This window comes from Capra hircus, chromosome 5 (assembly GCF_001704415.2).
Source record: "Capra hircus breed San Clemente chromosome 5, ASM170441v1, whole genome shotgun sequence".
Lineage (NCBI taxonomy): Eukaryota > Metazoa > Chordata > Mammalia > Artiodactyla > Bovidae > Capra > Capra hircus.
In genome coordinates this window covers 64,662,001-64,680,983 of record NC_030812.1, presented here as the reverse complement: position 1 = coordinate 64,680,983, position 18,983 = coordinate 64,662,001, and the positions used below count along the sequence as shown (strand labels likewise).

Here is an 18,983-nt window from a genome sequence, read left to right as displayed (position 1 = left end):
CATACAGGGTCGTCATTGCCATCTTCCTAAATTCCATATATATGTGTTAGTATACTGTATTGGTGTTTTTCTTTCTGGCTTACTTCACTCTGTATAATCGGCTCCAGTTTCATCCATCTCATCAGAACTGATTCAAATGAATTCTTTTTAACGGCTGAGTAATACTCCATTGTGTATATGTACCACAGCTTTCTTATCCATTCATCTGCTGATGGACATCTAGGTTGTTTCCATGTCCTAGCTATTATAAACAGTGCTGCGATGAACATTGGGGTACGTGTGTCTCTTTCTATTCTGGTTTCCTCGGTGTGTATGCCCAGCAGTGGGATTGCTGGGTCACAAGGTAGTTCTATTTGCAATTTTTTAAGGAATCTCCACACTGTTCTCCGTAGTGGCTGTACTAGTTTGCATTCCCACCAACAGTGTAGGAGGGTTCCCTTTTCTCCACACCCTCTCCAGCATTTATTGCTTGCAGATTTTTGGATCGCAGCCATTCTGACTGGTGTGAAGTGGTACCTCATTGTGGTTTTGATTTGCATTTCTCTAATAATGAGTGATGTTGAGCATCTTTTCATGTGTTTGTTAGCCATCCGTATGTCTTCTTTGGAGAAATGTCTATTTAGTTCTTTGGCCCATTTTTTGATTGGGTCGTTTATTTTTCTGGAATTGAGCTGCATAAGTTGCTTGTATATTTTTGAGATTAGTTGTTTGTCAGTTGCTTCATTTGCTATTATTTTCTCCCATCCATACATAAATGGGAACATTTGCCTCATAGAGTTGTCAAGATTAAGTGAAGTGAAAAATATGGAAGAGTTATATATAACTCTAAAGATATATGCAGATACTCTATAGTTATTAGTGTAGTAACACATAAAGAGAATATTCCTATAGAGTAGGAAATCCGTTGAATTAGGTTTCTCAGGACACAGTCAACTCGAAAATGATTCTAGGAATGTAGTTCAAACAATGAACTTACAGTCAGCTTCTTCATTTTAGTTATTAAAACAATACAAGCTATACTGACTTGTATTTATAACTTAAAAGAGATTGCTTTTCCTTTGTTCATAAAAGTTGAATTTTTCTGCACCAGATTAGTGGCTACACAGAACTGAGATTACTTCCTGTTGCAAATTTTCCAAATCTCTCTGTGTATTTGATTTGGAATAACAAATAAGCAAAACAATTCCCTTCTGAAAGTGCTTTTGAAGTACTAAACAACTAAGAATAATGTTCAGATTCATACATGGCTGTTAAAATCATTTTATGTTCAAGTCACATGAGAGAAAAGGATTCAAAGTTTTCCTTTGTAGAGTGATTTCCCCCCTTTGGAAAGATTTCTATCCACAGTAAAATTGCAATGAACTTCAAACCTGCCAAGAATTGGAAAAGTCCTTTTGCCACAACTTTTTTTAAAACTGAAATTATTAGTAGGTTCCCAGTTTAAGGAAAATAGTACTTCACAAAGGAAAGCCTGACTCCAGTTAAATTAAGACTAATGAGCCAGAATATTAAAACATCATAGAAACTTCCAGTTACCTGTATTAATAAGGGAATGAAATTTCTAAGCCCCCACTATACTGATATATTTTATTAACAAGTTTGGAAATTACTCAACATACCTATTTGACATATAACTACTCAGAATTTATCTTTTCACTCTTACAATACCACATTTTCCAAAGAAAAGAGATCTGCTATGATTTTTTTTATAATTTTCTTTCTTTATTTTTGATTGTGCTGGGTGTTTGTTGCTGCAGGCTTGCCTCTAGTTGTGGTGATCGGGGCTACTCTCTAGCAGCAATGAGAGGGCTTCTCATTGCAGTGGCTTCTCTTGGTGAGGAGGACAGGCTCTATAGGGCTCCTGGGCTCTCAAGCACAGGCTTAATAGCTGTGGCACATGGACTTAGCTGCTCCATGGACTGTGGGATTCTCCCAGATAAGGGATCACACCTGTGTCTCCTGCACTGGCAGGCAGATGCTTTACCGCTGAGCTACCAGGAAAGCCTGAGATTTGCTGTCCTTGGTGAAATATGAACTTGTGAGGATATCAAATGATCCATTTCTTCATCAGTAAAATTTCATTTAACTTTGCTAAATAACGGAAAGATAATATTATGACCTAGGTAATAGCATGATATTTTTATGACTCCTTATTATAATTACTATGCCTTTATTTACTCTTTAGAAACAGCACAAACTATGAAGTTGTTATTGTTCAGTCACCAAGTCCTATCCAACTCTGAAACCCCATGGACTGCAGCATGCCAGGCTTCCCTGTCCCTCACCATCTCTAGGAGTTTGCCCAAGTTCATGTCTATTGAACCGGTGATGCCATCCAACCATCTCACCCTCTATTGCTCTCTTCTCCTTCTGCCTTCAATCTTTCCCAGCATCAGGGTCTTTTCCAATGAGTTGGCTCTTAGCATCAGGTGGCCAAAGTATTGAAGCTTCAGCATCAGTCCTTCCAGTGAGTATTCAAGATTGATTTCCTTTAAGATTGACTGGTTTGATTTCCTTGCTGTCCAAAGGACTCTCAAGTCTTTTCCAGCACCACAGTTCAAAAGCATCAATTCTTCAGCACTCTGCCTTCTTTATGGTCCAGTTCTCACATCCATACATGACTACTAGAAGTCTTACATCTAAACACAATCCTTACTCTGATACTTACTAGGTATATGGACTGGAAAATAATGCCTTTTAGACTTCAGCAAGGATTAATTGGAAGGAGGTATATAAAATATCTAGTATAACACTTAGAAGGTATGCAATAAATCCCACCCTCATTCTGTCAGTCAAAATGAGTTCAAATTTTAGTTCAAACTAATATAAACATTCCATATCCATTCTAATGAAAAATACTCTTCAGTCACCTTCTTAAAGAGATTTGTACTGATCATTCTCTTTAAAACCAAGACACACACAAAGAATATACTCTCCTTATAACCCTTCCCAGCTTTATTTCCCTCCATAGCACTGATAACCATCTAATACACTGATACAATATAATTATCTTATTTATTTTCTCCCTCTCCCAACTAAAAGGTACGCTCCATGAACAAAACCTTAGTTTGCCAACCGATGGTGTCCTCTGGTCCTCTTACGGTGCTCTTCATTCCCACAGGGTGAGGAGTAAGAGACTATTGCCTCTCTTTTTAGATCCTGTTCCAAGTATCTAAGGGCCCCAGAATTCCTTACTCAAACCGCCAAGGTGCTGGGCCAGCACTGGCCTCTTCCTCTTGCAAGGGCTTACTGCTTATGACACGGGTATTGGGGAATGGGATGTATATGTTTCTGGGTGGCGGGTCTCTAAGAGCAAGGAACAGAACCAGGATTAAAGGAATTGTAGGGGCAGACCAGAACCCACTCCAGTGTTCTTGCCTGGAGAATCCCAGGGACGGGGAAGCCTGCTGGGGTGCCGTCTATGGGGTCGCACAGAGTCGGACATGACTGAAGTGACTAAGCAGCAGCAACAGGGGCAGACCAGAGGTTTCCATTTATATTCTTGCACTCCAGTCCCGTAAATACTGGGGGAAGACTTGTCCATCAGGGCAGGGCAGGGAGTGTGTGTGTTTGCAGATGTATTTCCAATGCTTAGGACAGAGCCTGGTACTCAGCAGGCATTTAATACATGTTTGTTGAGTGAATTAAGTAAAATTATAACAGACTCTAACAGGTGTATGTGAGCAGAAGGTATGAGGTAACAGAAACCAAGAGGAAGCAAAAGCTTGGAGGTAGAAAAAAAAATGTACAGAGAGTAAAGAAACCACAGGGTACAGAAATGAGAGAAGTAGATTGGTGAAGAACAGCTAAATTACCCTAAGGACAAAAGCTCTGAAATAGAAAAACAGGTACAGAGTAAACTCTACTCTGTTCAGTATAGTAAGAAAACTATTTGGTACAGAAACAAGAGAGAGATATACATGCACAGAAGAGCTATATCACATTCAAGTGGAGAGAACCATGCAGCTAAAGTCCTTAAGCCCCACTGTATCCACCATTCCTTTCAAGTTTTTAAATATTCCGCCTTTCTTAGGTTCTCATGTACATATCCTTAAAATAAGCCCTACAAAAAATAACTGTTCCTTAAAATCACCAAAGCCACACCTTCCTGAATCTTGCCCCATGTTTTATTCACTCTTTTTGTATACTACTGAAAGCACAGTTTCTTTAAACTAGAAAAGAAATCTAATAGTTTCATTGGGTTGCTTGCTCAGCCTGAAATGCTCTCCTCCATCCTCTCTTCCTATTTAGATCCTATTTATTCTAGTCTCTCATGGTCAGAGCACCATTTCTTAAGTCTTATAAAGGGTTTCTAGTTATCGCATTTTTAATCTACTAGTATCTTTAATCTACTAGAACTGAAACTATTGAATATGCTGGAGAAAATTAATTAAAATTCAGTTCAGTACAGTTCAGTCGCTCAGTTGTGCCTGACTCTTTGTGACCCCATGAATCGCAGCATGCCAGGAGGCCTCCCTGTCCATCACCAACTCCCGGAGTTCACTCAAACTCACGTCCATCGAGTCGGTGATGCCATCCAGCCATCTCATCCTCTGTCGTCCCCTTCTCCTCCTGCCCCCAATCCCTCCCAGCATCAGAGACTTTTCCAATGAGTCAGCTCTTCGCATGAGGTGGCCAAAGTACTGGAGTTTCAGCTTTAGCATCAGTCCTTCCAAAGAAATCCCAGGACTGATCTCCTTTAGAATGGACTGGTTGGATCTCCTTGCAGTCGAAGGGACTCTCAAGAGTCTTCTCCAACACCACAGGTCAAAAGCATCAGTTCTTCAGCACTCAGCTTTCTTCACAGTCCAACTCTCACATCCATACATGACCACTGGAAAAACCATAGCCTTGACTAGATGGACATTTGTTGGCAAAGTAATGTCTCTGCTTTAGAACATGCTATCTAGGTTGGTCATAACTTTCCTTTCAAGGACTAAGCGTCTTTTAATTTCATGGCTGTAGTCACCACCTGCAGTGATTTTGGAGCCCCCCAAAATAAAGTCTGACACTGTTTCCCCATCTGTTTCCCATGAAGTGATGGGACCAGATGCCATGATCTTTGTTTTCTCAATGTTGAGCTTTAAGCCAACTTTTTCACTCTCCACTTTCACTTTCATGAAGAGGCTTTTTAGTTCCTTTTCACTTTCTGCCATAAGGGAGGTGTCATCTGCATATCTGAGGTTATTTGATATTTCTCCCAGCAATCTTGATTCCAGCTTGTGCTTCTTCTAGCCCAGTGTTTCTCCTGATGTACTCTACATATAAGTTAAATAAGCAGGGTGACAATATACAGCCTTGACGTATTCCTTTTCCGATTTGGAACCAGTCTGTTGTTCCATGTCCAGTTCTAAGTGTTGCTTCCTGACTTGCATATAGGTTTCTCAAGAGGCAGGAATTTTCCACAGTTTATTGTGATCCACACAGTCAAAGGCTTTAGCATACTCAATAAAGCAGAACTAGATGTTTTTCTGGAACTCTCTAGCTTTTTCCATGATCCAACAGATGTTGGCAATTTGATCTCTGGTTCCTCTGCCTTTTCTAAAACCGGCTTGAACATCAGGGAGTTCACGGTTCACATATTGCTGAAGCCTGGCTTGGAGAATTTTGAGCATTACTTTACTAGCGTGTGAGATAAGTGTACCTGTGCGGTAGTTTGAGCATTCTTGGCATTGCCTTTCTTTGGGATTGGAATGAAAAGTGACTTTTTCCAGTCCTGTGGCCACTGCTGAGTTTTCCAAATTTGCTGGCATATTGAGTGTAGCACTTTCACAGCATCATCTTCCAGGATTTGAAATAGCTCAACTGGAATTCCATCACTTCCACTAGCTTTGTTCGTAGTGATGCTTTCTAAGGCCCACTTGATTTCACATCCCAGGATGTCTGGCTCTAGATGAGTGATCACACCATCGTGATTATCTTGGTCGTGAAGATCTTTTTTATACATTTCTTCTGTGTATTCTTGCCACCTCTTCTTAATTATACAGTATTAAAAATGGAGTTCCTCAGTAGCAGTAGCACATTTCAAGTGCTCATGAGACATGTGGCTAACACCCACAATATTGGACAGCAAAAACTACAGAACATTCCCACAGAGAGTTCTGTTGAACACTACTATGTAACAAAGCTTTACAATCTATTTCCCATGGTACATACACGAAGGGCAGATGGATTTTCAAAAGACTCAGGGACATTTTTTAGTTTTCTGGGTCCATAATATTGGAACCAAGACGTAGCTTTACATTATTAAAGGAAACCATGCATCTGTTCCTCCCATCTTTAACTACTACCTGATGTGAAAGGGCCAGTTAAGCTTCAGAAAACATTATAATCGTATATCTTCAAATACTATCTCAATCCTATTTTCTCCTCTCATTCTGGGGATCCAATTAGGCATATGTTACGCATATTCTGTGTTCTTATCTTCTCTTTTGTTTTTGCATTCCTTATTCTCTCCTTGCTTTAGTTTGCATATTATTCTAATGACCTATGTTCATGTCTACTTGTACTACCTAATGCTATGTCTAGTTTACTATTAAATTTACCTAATTATTAATTTTAGATAATGTTTTTACAGTTCTGGAAATTCTACTTGGTTTTGATTTAAAATGTTTGGTTCTCAGGAGTTTCAGGTGGTCTAGGAATTAGGATTTGGCGTTTTAACTGCCATGGCCTGAGTTCAAATCCTGGTCGGGAAACTGAGATCCCACAGGCCGCATGGCATAGTCAAAAAAAAAAAAAAAAAAGGATTCTCTGTTGGAATTTCCCAATTTTACATCCAATTTGCCCTTCTATCCCTTTAATTACTTTTAAGTGTTGAAGGACTCTGTCTTTCAAAGGTTGTTAAACATCGTGTTCTTTGGTCTCCCAACCCACTTCATTTCCAAATGTGGGAAATATCTTGAGAAGCAACAACCATGTGTTTGAGGCAGGTCCCACTCCTCAAGTGGAGCCCTGTCTTCTGAGCAACTGCAAGACTGCAGGTGATTTTAGTCTACTGGACTGAGACTCCTTAACTTCCTACTCAGCTCTAAAATTCAGCATAGGTATCCTAGGTAAAAATAAGTGTGCATCCAGTGTTTCCAAATTGTTGCCAGCCCCTCAAGACACCAAAATATTTATTAGTTCCTCTTTGCTTCACTGAAGTTCCTTTATATGGGCCAAGAGCAATCCCCGGCTCATACCCAAATGTGGAAAAATAATCCCAGAGAAGAAAACTCTGATAATAGACTGTACACCTCAGAACTTTACCCTCTCCAGATTTTTTGTTTATTTAAACTGCTTTGCTTACACAGCTTTCCTGTGTCTTTCAAATATATTTTCCCCAACTTGTCTGCCTTTTATTTTGTTACTGCAACAGAAATGGTATTTTGCGATGATCTACTATATCCTAGTTAGAAACAGAAGCCTCCAAATCTGAGTCATTTCTTGATTCTATTCCCTCCTTGAGGGCATTTTACTTTCTCTTCAATAACATTTTGAAGGCTGCATATTTTCTGTTATCCCCCATTTCTCTGTAGCCTGAAGAATGATGGAGGTAGAAGTAATGCTCAATAGAGGAGACAGATCATCTGAAAAAATGTCTGGGTTGGTTCTGTACTTTCTTCTAAGAATTTATTATGTATCATATGTACTAGAAAAAGTCCCTCTACTTAGAGTCTGTATTTCATTCAAATGGAAGGTGATCATTTGGATAATTGCCACAATTCAGTATGCAGCACTAGAGCCTCCAAAGAGTCAATGTGTGAACTCCAGAGTTCATTTTCCACATTACTATGCAGTTGCCACTTCTATTATTTCTCTAAAAAGAAAAAAAAAAAAACAAAAAAAAAACACCACACACTTAGCTGGCTTCTCAGTTTTGGAAATATTTCAGTAATAATTCTCAGGACTTTGTCAACTCACTAGCACACTATATGGACACTGGAGCTAGATTAAGCTGCTAAATCATGTTGTGCCTTTTCCCTCTGAAATCAGTCTCCTTGCTTAGCTATAATTTTTGAAGTTTACAGTATCCAATTACATTATTTTCTGTTGTTTGCTTTTGGTGAATATTTTTACTAGGTTTTGCTATTCTGTAATCATTTTAAGTATTGAGGAGGGAAATTCTATGACTTGAACTCAATCCACCATTTTAATTTGGATATACTCAGTTTTCAAGTATCCTAAAGGTTAAACACAGAGTTTAATTTTCCAATGCCATGAGCATTCTATTGCCTGGCTGCTTATAAAGGTACTAGAGTTAGATCCAGCCTATTTTTCACACTACCTATGCTAGTTTTTACTGTCCCAACTATGCCAAGCTTTAAGGATCCAGTGTTTTTCTGATCTGTTGACTTAAGCTAGTTAGTTAACACTCATAATTATTCTGACATACATATAATATAAAGGAAAATACTAGACTCAGAATAAGGAAAAGAGATGTATAGACAACTTTTCAGTTGCATCTGATAAGTAAAATACTGCTAAATCAAGCTGGAAGGAACAAAACTGATTAATTTACAAGAATCTAAGAAGGTAAATATCTCTAAAATATAAGAATGGAGAGAAAGCATTCCCTAAAGGTTCCTACCAGAACCATGAAGATTCAGGAAGAACCTTCTAATTTCCTTCACGGGGGATTTTATTTGACCATCATAGACAATTTTTCAAATAAGGTACAGTAGGAAATAAAACTTGAGCACTTAAAATGAGCTAATGAACACTTTCCAAAGTGGTTTCATAGGATTTTGTGATCAAGAGTGCCCACTTCTATTTATGAGGAAATGAAAATCCAAGAAAAGTTAATTTGTCCCAAATAGTAATGACATGGATATTTCACAATCAAGTATGATTTACATCAAAATTCTAATATTACATCAAAGTTCTTTAATATTACCTACTGTTGTCTTTCCAAGACAGTATTTCAAGCATAGATCATATACTCTTTCCATGACTAAAAGAAAAGAACTAAATACCAAAAGAGAAAAAAAGTAACAGGATAATAAAGTAATAAAAGTTGTTAAACTACTTTTCCATAGTTACTCAGTAGTAAATATTAGCAGCATTTTTTTGTTATTCCAGCAAGTATTCAACCTGGCCATGGTTCAGCTATATACCTGGCTAAACCAATTATTTTCACACTTTGCTTTCATAAAGAGTACTGTACTATAAAATATAACCATAAACATCAATTCCTTCCTTTCTCTATTGCCATTTAGTTTCAGAGCTACGTAGACTAAGCCCGCTCCACTATTAAGTAACAAAAGCAATGTAATTACAGTCTCATTAGTACATATCCATAGCTTCCCACAATGGCATAAAATATGTCCTGGTAGTTATGATATCTTGGATAAGGTGCTTCTCAAGGATTTTGATTTCCTCATCTATAAATAAGACTGGATCAGATAAGCTGTTTTCTACTTCCCAAACTTTACAAATTGGTTAATACATTTTATAGCAATTAGTTGACTCATCAATTTCTAAAAAGACCTTCTCTTTCTTCAGATAGATCATCTCATTTTGATTTACTTAGTTTAACAAAATACCCCAATGATCTTTAAATGAAAATATTAAAGTTTGTCATTATCCATAGAAGGGAAAAATGAAAGAATTTGTTACATTTCTGTTTCTAATCAAGTCCAAAGGAGAGATTGTTTTTCAAAAATCTTATGCCTTGGCTATAAGTACTTGGGTTAACAAAGAATTGGAAAAGTTTTTCCAAAGAAAAATTATGCAAAACTCAATGATGTATTCCATAGATGTTAATTACTAATAGCTACTAATAATCAATAGGAAGATCAGGCTTATTAATCTAAATAAACTAAATGGATTTGCAGTATGTAGATGAAACAGATAACTATAAGTTTTACTAACTAGGACTAACTTGCCAAATATGAATATAAAGAACAAATTAGAGTTCTCAAGTTTTATTAAGAGATGAATAACTATTTGATAATTTAAGGATAATTGTAAATTTTACGTGAAAATTTTGTTAAATGAATAAATTCCCAACCATAGAACAGTGTCTGGCATATAGCAGATACTCAATAAATATATATATTAAATGAATAAGTGAGTTAAAAATAAGCTTCTTTTTGAGAAAAAGATTAAGAAAAATTTAAATGCCTAAAAACATGTTATTAACTACATATAGGTGCAACGTTTCATATGTGAACAGGGATGCTAAATGAAAATATAAAGAATAGCTTTAGTGAATGAACAATGTGAAATGTTCTCCTTGTCTCAATCTACAATCAATTACTTTCTGCCATTATGTCTTCAGACAGGAACAAAACTGAAACTACACAGACTCTCAAGACTCAGTGTAAGATACCAGAAATGTAAATGAGAAAATCATGTTCTCTTTAATTTCCCCTTCATTCACTGAACAGATATTTATTGACCACTTACCATATCAGGTACTTATTCCTTTCCTTCTTTTAGGTCCAGGGTATTGAATACATCAGAGACAGATTAGCCAAGATTGTATTAAAAGGAAAGTTTCTGTATATCAACTGTCATAATGTATTTTCCATTTAATCCCTATAGTTCCATGTATAATGTATATTTATAATATCCAGCTCAGCTTTATATATTTATTTCTTCTAAAAGCAAAACAAATTTTTATCATTTTCATGATAGTACATTAAATTGTACCTTGATTTTTTTCTCTTCCATTGACTTATGGATGCGTTCTCTTAAGGGTTTCATCGATGAATTATCCACTTGTGTGGGAGATCTACGTCCAAAAAAAGTAAAAATTTACAAACCAAAGTAGCTTTTAAATTTGTTTTCACCTCTCCTCGACCTTACAGTTAGAGAATAAAAGTTTATTCTGAACCTAGTGGTTTACAGTACCATATAAAAGTGTTCATATTCCTATTCTCAGAGTTCTAAATACTAATAATTTGCTTAATTAATTAGTTCAGTAACTAAATACTTGAGCTCCTACTATATGTAAGGCACTGTATAAGATGTTGTGAAGAACAGAAAGTTCACTCATTCACTGACTCTGAATTCAGGAATCTTGATCTAAGTGAAATAAGATAAACACATAACTAAAATTCAAAGTAAAAAAGGACAGATGCCATAGCAGGGAAATTCAAAAGAGAAAAACATAGTTTAGAAATAGGAGGGTCAGGGAAGACACAATAGAGAAGTAGACACTGGCACTTTGGAGCCAGTCAAACCTGGACTCCTCAATAAATCCATTTTTAGCTTAATAGAGCCAGAGTCATAACCCCTTAGAGTCAAAAGACCATTATATAAGAATAAAGGATAGTCTATTATAAGAAAGACTAGTTTATAATACTACATTGACTTACATTCATATACACTGTCCTTAATTTTAACATTTCAATGCAGACCATTATTTCCTAGTGGCTCAGATGGCAAAGAATCTGCCTGCAATGCAGGAGACCTGGGTTTGTTCCCTGGGTCGGGAAGATCCTCTGGAGAAGGGAATAGCAACCCACTTCAGTATTCTGGCCTGGAGAATTCCATGGACAGAAGAGCCTGGTGGGCTACAGTCCATGGGGTCGTAAAGAGTCGGACGCACCTGAGCGACTAACGCACACACACACGCCATGGACTGGTACTTGTCTGCACAATGACAACTGAAAATACTAAGGTAACTATAAACATGTGTTTGGGCACATGACTGAGTAAAGAAAAGTATCTCTTTAAAATGGATATGGGGATTAATTTTGTTTAGAAAATCCTATAAACACAAAATAACTTTTTCTTAGAAAATTACATAATTCAATCTAAGAGAAAACTTAAATCATTAATATTTCTACCTAAAAGCAAGCTTTATTAAACAGAAGTAAATTAACAGGAGGGGGAAAAAAAACAAGGTTCATCTTCTTTATACTGTGCTCTGGGATTCCAACCCAGGGTATGAGTAAATCACTGATAAAATTGTAAAGGAATTAGAAGACAACATTGAATGGTAGAGAATCATGAAGTTAGTCTTTCAAGAGAAAAGACAGTGAAGCACAGGAGAAAGAGCATAAAGCAATCATGGATGGATCTGAACAATTTTAGATGAAAGCCAGATTTCTAAAAGGTAGTTCAAGCAGAAAATAGAAAAGATCAAACAGGTTAATTTTGTAAAAATCCTTCACAATGTACTAAATACAATTTTAAATGGCTGTTCTAAAATTTTAAATGTTTCTCTAAATAAATATTCATTAATTAAAATATCACCAACTTACTCAATGTTTTGATTAAATTGTTAAAACTGGAGAGTATCATAATGTCTTGTACAGAATACCAAAGGTAATTTAGTATTTTCTTTCTAATGTGAGGAAGAACAAGTAAATTGTCAATTCCAGGGCAAGTCTGGAGTATAGCAACTCTCCTATTCCCAGGCAAAAGAGCACAGTCCTTGGAGCAGAGACCTCAGGTTCTGGAGAAGTACACCTCTGCCACTTGCTAACTTGGACAAATTGCTTACCATCTTTCTCAAATCTAATTCTTTACTTATAAAGTGGGGATACTACTAAAAGAGACTCTTGTGACGGATGAAACAAGTGAAGCATTCAGCAATGTTTTTGACACAAATATCTTAGCAAACAAATATTTCCAAAACAAAAAACAAGAACGGAGAAACATAAATTATTGGTCATAATCTCACAAAATACCATTTTATATATGACTTCCTCACATTCAAATGTTCCATCTCCCTTTAACTAACTTTTGTTTTCTCTCTTCACACTTTTTCTGTAGTTCCCAAGTTTCCTACCATAACATATACTTCTTTTATAACCAATGAGGTGCTTTTTCAAAAATTTTCTTTATAGACCTAACATTCACATACATATAACTTCCACATTACTTACCGAAAAAGTGTAAGAACAGAAGTTCCATTAGGATGAATTGTGTTTTCATCGTCATACAAAAGCTCTGCTTTGTTTTTGGTAGGAGCACTGGCTGCTTCTTCATCCAAAAGAACTAGCAAAGCTTTCACAGTATCTCTGCCACAGTATGCAGTGCCATGGTTTATGGTATGAGATTTTGGCTAGAACAAGAAATAATTTCAAGTAAATGTAATGATCACTCCAGCTGGGTCAATCAACCATTCTTTTCCATTTCGTGTGCTATTGTTATCCCTTCTCTTCTATTAAGCTATAAAAAATCAGCCACGAGAAGTGGCTTTAAGGCTTGTGAATATTTCTCCCTCGAGCCATATTAAAATCTACCTTATGAGCTTCCAGAAGCACAAAAAATATAGAAAATAATATTAACAAATGAAGACATTAGATTTTGGACAAAATAACACTAAGCTTTACGTCAAAAAGTTTAACTACAATTTATGTGACCGAGCAAGGTAATGTCCAAAATCTTTCAAGCTATGCTTCACAATATGTGAACCGAGAACTTTCAGATGCACAAGCTGGATTTAGAAAAGGCAGAGTAACCAGAGATCAAATTGCCAACATCTGCTGGATCATAGAAAAAGCAAAAGAATCCCAGAAAAACATCTAATTCTGCTTCACTGACTACGCTAAAGCCTTTGACTGTGTGGATCACAACAAACAGTGGAAAATTCTTAAAGAGATGGGAATACCAGGCCACTTTACCTGCCTCCTGAGAAACTTTATGCAGGTCAAGAACAGGACAGTTAGAACAGGACACGGAATAACGGACTGGTTGAAAAATTGGGAAAGGATTATGTCAAGACTATATATATTGTTAACCTGCTTATTTAACATATGCAGAGTACACCATTCGAAATGCTGCACTGGGTGAATCAAAATCTGGACTCAAGATTGTCAGAAGTATTAATAACCTCAGATATGCAGATGACACCACCCTAATGACAGAAAGTGAAAAGGAACTAAAGAGCCTTTTGATAAAGGTGAAGGAGGAGAGCGAAAAAGTTGGCTTAAAACTCAACATTCAAAAAACTAAGATCACAGCATCTGGTTCCATCACTTCATAGCAAACAGATAGGGAAAAAATGGAAATACCGACAGATTTTATTTTCTTGGGCTTCAAAGAAAGTCACGGACGTTGACTGCAGCCATGAAATTAAAAGAAGCTTACTCTTTGGAAGAAAAGCTATGATGAACCTAGGCAGCATATTAAAAAACAGAGACGTCACTTTGCTGACAAAGGTCCATATAGTCAAAGCTATGGTTTTTCCAGTAGTCTTGTATGGATGTGAGAGCTGGACCAGAAAGAAGGCTGAGCACTGAAGAACTGACTTTTCGAATTGTGGTCCTGAAGAAGACTCTTGAGAGGCCCTTGGACAGCATGGAGATCAAAGCAGTCAATCTTAAAGGAAATCAACCCTGGGTATTCACTGGAAGGACTGATGTAGAAGCTGAAGCTCCAATACTTTGACCACGTCATGTGAATAGTCAACTCACTTGAAAAGACCCTGATGCTGGGAAAGATTGAGGCAGGAGGAGACGGGAGCTGCAGAGGATGAGATGGTTGGATGGCATCACCGACTCAATGGACATAAGTTTGAGCAAACTGTGGGAGATAGTAAAAGACAGGGAAGCCTGGGGGAGCTGCAGTCCATGGGGTCGCAAAGAGTCAGACACGACTGATCGACAGAACAACAACAAATGTGACCTCAGCCGCATGACTTAATCTCTGTTATTTTTTCTCTCTTATACCAGAAGTGGGATTCTGGTGATCTGAATACCAACCCCACAAATGGCTGTAAAGATCTACTCAAATGCAAAAATAAAAAGACTAGTTGACCTTCATTCTTTCAGTCATCACCTGTAAGTACATCCTAAGTCCCAAGAACTGTGTTTGAAAGGCAATAACCAATACCTCAAGGAACCCGTAGTCTCTTTGACAAAATAAGCAAGTAACCAATAAAGGCATTACAGAGTGCTAAAAGCTATTTTGAAGACCACGTATACCTTATGCAGTGGGAGCACACCAAAGGAAGCACACCAATTTACCCTGGTATCAGGGATGGTTTCACAGAGGAGACACAGAGGGGTAAGAAAGAATTCGGTATTTTCAGTGACCAGGTAGCAAAGGGCAACATAGAGGGAGTCATGTGGGATGAGGCTGGGAAAGCTTTGTATATTACACAAAGAAGTTACAAGTCAGTCTGTTACAAAGTTAAAACCTCTTACTTTATTAAAAAAAGGAAATAAAATGATACTTTTTACATTTTAGAAAAAAGCAATGATGGAAATGTATAAAATATATTCCAGGGTAAGACTGTTATTAAACACGGAGCATATGTGTGTGCTCAGTCCCTGAGTTTGTGTCTGACTCTTTGTGACCCCAGGGACTGTAGCCTGCCAAGCTCCTCTGTCCATGGGATTTTCCAGGCAAGAATACTGGAGTGGGTTGCCATTTCCTTCTCCAGGAGATCTTCCTGACCCAGCAATCAAACCCACATCTCCTGCTTGGCAGGCAGTTTCTTTACCACTGAGCGACCTGGGACACAGGACCACAAATTAAGAGACTGTAATAGTCCAGCTCAGAAATGAAGAAGGTAGTAGCAGTGAACTAAAACGGTAGCAGTGGAGATAAAGAAATAGTAGATTAAAAGGGGAGAGCTGGAAAAACTTGGTAACTAGACAGAAGAATAGGGAAAATATATGATAATACTACACATAGATACACATTAAGAACAAACTTTGATGGCATTTCTGGCTGGGTTCATACCAATTAACTAGTTGTGTGTGCTGTAAACCTCTGGAAAAGTTGCTCAGCCTCACTGTGCTTCAGTTAAATCACAGGTAAAATAGGGATAATGATAGTGCCTAACTAGAGGGTTGCTGGACATTGTGCTTAAATAGCAAGAGTTGCCCTTTTGGGGTCATCTGTTATTGATGTACCATTTTCTTCAAGTTTCATCAACATGGTCTTGGCCTCCTTTCTCTACTTGGCTGACCAATTCTTGGTAGCCTGACTCTAGCTACACCAGAATTTTAACAAACTGCCTATCAAAAACTGGTGCTTAAAACACATTTATCATTGGTACCGAATAAGTCCATACTGTTTAATATTAATTTCATTGAGAATTATAGGATTATATTTTTCAAAGATTTTCAGTTTGGATGAAAACATGAAATGAAGAACCAAGTTGTCTACATCTTCATTTCTTGTGATAGGAAACGGCAGAGATTGATGCTCTTATATATCTGCACTGTGATAGTTCCTGACATAATAAAACCTGGTGGTCATTTGAGCCAAGTTAGCCAAAGGAAGTGTTAACACACACAAAATACATGTGAAAACAACCCAGAATCTCTCCTGCCTTCAAATTAAGCTAAATGCATGCACTGGTACAGAAAACAGCTAAAAATAGTGCACAAAGACTGGAGATAAACAAATGAATTACAAAAATTAAGTGAAAGCCTTCTTTCATCCACAGGCTATCACAATTACACCTAAGGAAAAGAGGATTTTGTTACCTGAACAGTTAAATTGCAACAAATGAATTATTGTAACACATACTCCAAAATTCTGTTTTAGAATTAAAAGAACGGTAGTCAATTTCTCCTATAAAACTTTACTTACAAAACCTTATAATGTTTGACTATCTATGTAAAAAAAAAAAAAGAAAGAAAGAAAGAGGTAAATTTTCTGGAACATGTAATTAAAAGATTACTAAGTATAGGAAAAACTCCTAATATTAGCAGTAAACTGGCAACAGAGGTAGAAAATAAGAGATCATGGAAATAGAAAAATTCTATAGAAGAAAAATAAACTGCTGAATAAAAACCATTTCTGTGGTTTTTCTATGGAGTGCCTAGCCCTGGGATCATAACCAGAGAAACCACTCTTCTTTCACATCTGAGTACATGAGGAAATAATTGTTCTGTAAAAATAATTATTGAAAAATAGGACAAAACACCTTAATATCCCTCAAGAACTATAAATTTCTAGTGCTACAAGGGATGCTGAAGATTATCCAGTGCCTTCCTTTGATAAACAGAGATAATTTGTCTCATAGATGTTATGATTTCCCCAAGTTGAACATAATCCTGTATAATCCTATTGAGAAACTCACATTTTCAACATCATCTTATAACAGAGGAAACAATCTTCTGATTTAAGTAGCAATAGTAAATCATTTCTACAGCCACTAGAAAAGATAATGTTTTGTATAGAAGGATAAAATAAAAACCTCATTACCCGTGCAGGACTGATGTCAGTGGTACTAAGAGCTACATCTCCTTGTTGAGAATTGATAATATTTTTAATCCTCAAATCCAAATCTTGAGCAACTTCCTCTACTGCTTTATAAAAAGGATCCCTGCTGTTCTGGCCTTTAGTCAGCTGCATCTTTATCACTGAGAGTATCCGACCCCCCGCAATGCTGAAAATAGAAATAAGATCACTTTTATAATAACATTTTGAGATGACAATATGTTTATAAGCTTGAAAATATAATGCTCAGAGCTAATCAACACTTTTCAGAGAATATGGCTTTGATCTTACGAATCAAACAGTAACACATTTAAGAAAAGCATAAGAACCATTAGAAACAAAATTTAAAAGTTTTTCTAAAAGCAAGTTATTTCAATAAGGTAAGTTACTTCTTCCTTGATTTGAAAGCTGAAGGAAATAATTTAGTTATATATGATATCTGGTCAACTCCAGAGCCTACCCTACAGAATCACAGTCTCCAGAAAAGGGTATTCAAGAGTTGCATTTATTTTGCAGTTACCACAGGTGATTCTTATGACTAGACAAGCTTGGGAAAATTTTCATGAAAAAATTAGCTCCTCGAGAAAGGAACCATATTTTACTAATCTTCACACTAACTTGGCAAACAGAAGAAATAATTGATATTTCTATTGAATAAATGACCACTATCACATGCAACAGGCTTCTCTGGTGGCTCAGACAGTAAAGAATCCACCTGCAAGGCAGGAGACCTGGGTTTGATCCCTGGGTTGGGAAGATCACCTGGATGAGGGCATGACAACCCACTCCAATATTCTTGCCTGGAGAATCCCATGGACAGAGGAGCCTGGTGGCCCACAGGCCATGGGGTCGCAAAGAGTTGGACATGACTGGGCAACTAAGCAGAATAGCATCACATGCAACGGGGCTTCTTTAGTGGCTCAGTGATAAAGAATCACCTGCAATGCAGAAGATGTGGCAAGAGCTATGGGAAGACCCCTTGGAGAAAGAAATGGCAACCCACTCCAATATTCTTGCCTGGAAAACCGCATGGGCAGAGAAGCCTGGCGGGCAGCAGTCCACGGAGTCATAAAGAGTCAGACATGACTGAGAGACTAAACAACAACAATCACAAGCAACAGTCTGAAGTTTTTACTTGTAAGACAAAAGACATATGTTTTACTATTTTTATATTATTATTTGTGGTAGAAAAGCACTTAGTTTCAACTTACACTATGGCAGACTAGTTACTCTAGGGGAACATTCCACTAGGCTTGGTAGGAATCAGGGAAAATGTCCAAGTACAACCCAATTTCATCCCTAAAAAGTGACAAACAAAAGTTGGAGTGGAAAGCTGGAAGCTGTGAGTGATAAGCAGGATGAATGAAGGTTTTGGTGAGGACAAAAAGCTCTAGTAGCAATGTGATCAGGACCCAAAACCTACGTGTGAAAAATTTCCAGAGTCTGAACCTTCCAAGTGGGTAGGAACTAGTATCAGTTTTATTTATATTTATTCTACAATATTTTGTATTTTTGAACCTTTAAAAAACTTGTTTTTTCTATTTGGTTATGGCATAGATATATAATTTTTTATATTGATATGTGTCTAGCAACACTGTTAAACTCTACCATTAATTTTAGTAATTTGCATTTAGATTCCTGGAGTTCTCTACACATACAATCATATTCATATTATCACTAAATAGACATTTATTTCTTCTCAATTGTTGTATCTCCTATTTCTTTTTCTTACCTTAGTACACTGAACTGGACATCCAATGTTATGCTGAAAAGAAATGTTCTAAATCTTAAATAATATGCTAAAACATTTTATCATTAGGTAGGTTTCAAAAAAACCCTTTATCAAGTTAAAGTCCTTATTC

The 18,983-nt window shown here is 36.9% G+C and overlaps 1 protein-coding gene across 3 annotated transcripts in view; it reads right to left on the bottom strand.

Moving 5' to 3' along the window:
• PARPBP (PARP1 binding protein) overlaps positions 1–18,983 on the bottom strand; it is a 70,499-nt gene that overhangs the window by 7,574 nt on the left and 43,942 nt on the right. For all 3 annotated transcript variants that reach the window (XM_005680530.3, XM_018048179.1, XM_018048178.1), the window contains 3 exons: positions 17,107–17,290; positions 12,825–13,003; positions 10,639–10,720 (listed from right to left, as the gene is read on the bottom strand). In XM_005680530.3, the coding sequence (XP_005680587.1) occupies positions 10,639–10,720; positions 12,825–13,003; positions 17,107–17,290 (445 nt within the window). The remainder of the gene's footprint in view (positions 1–10,638; positions 10,721–12,824; positions 13,004–17,106; positions 17,291–18,983) is intronic.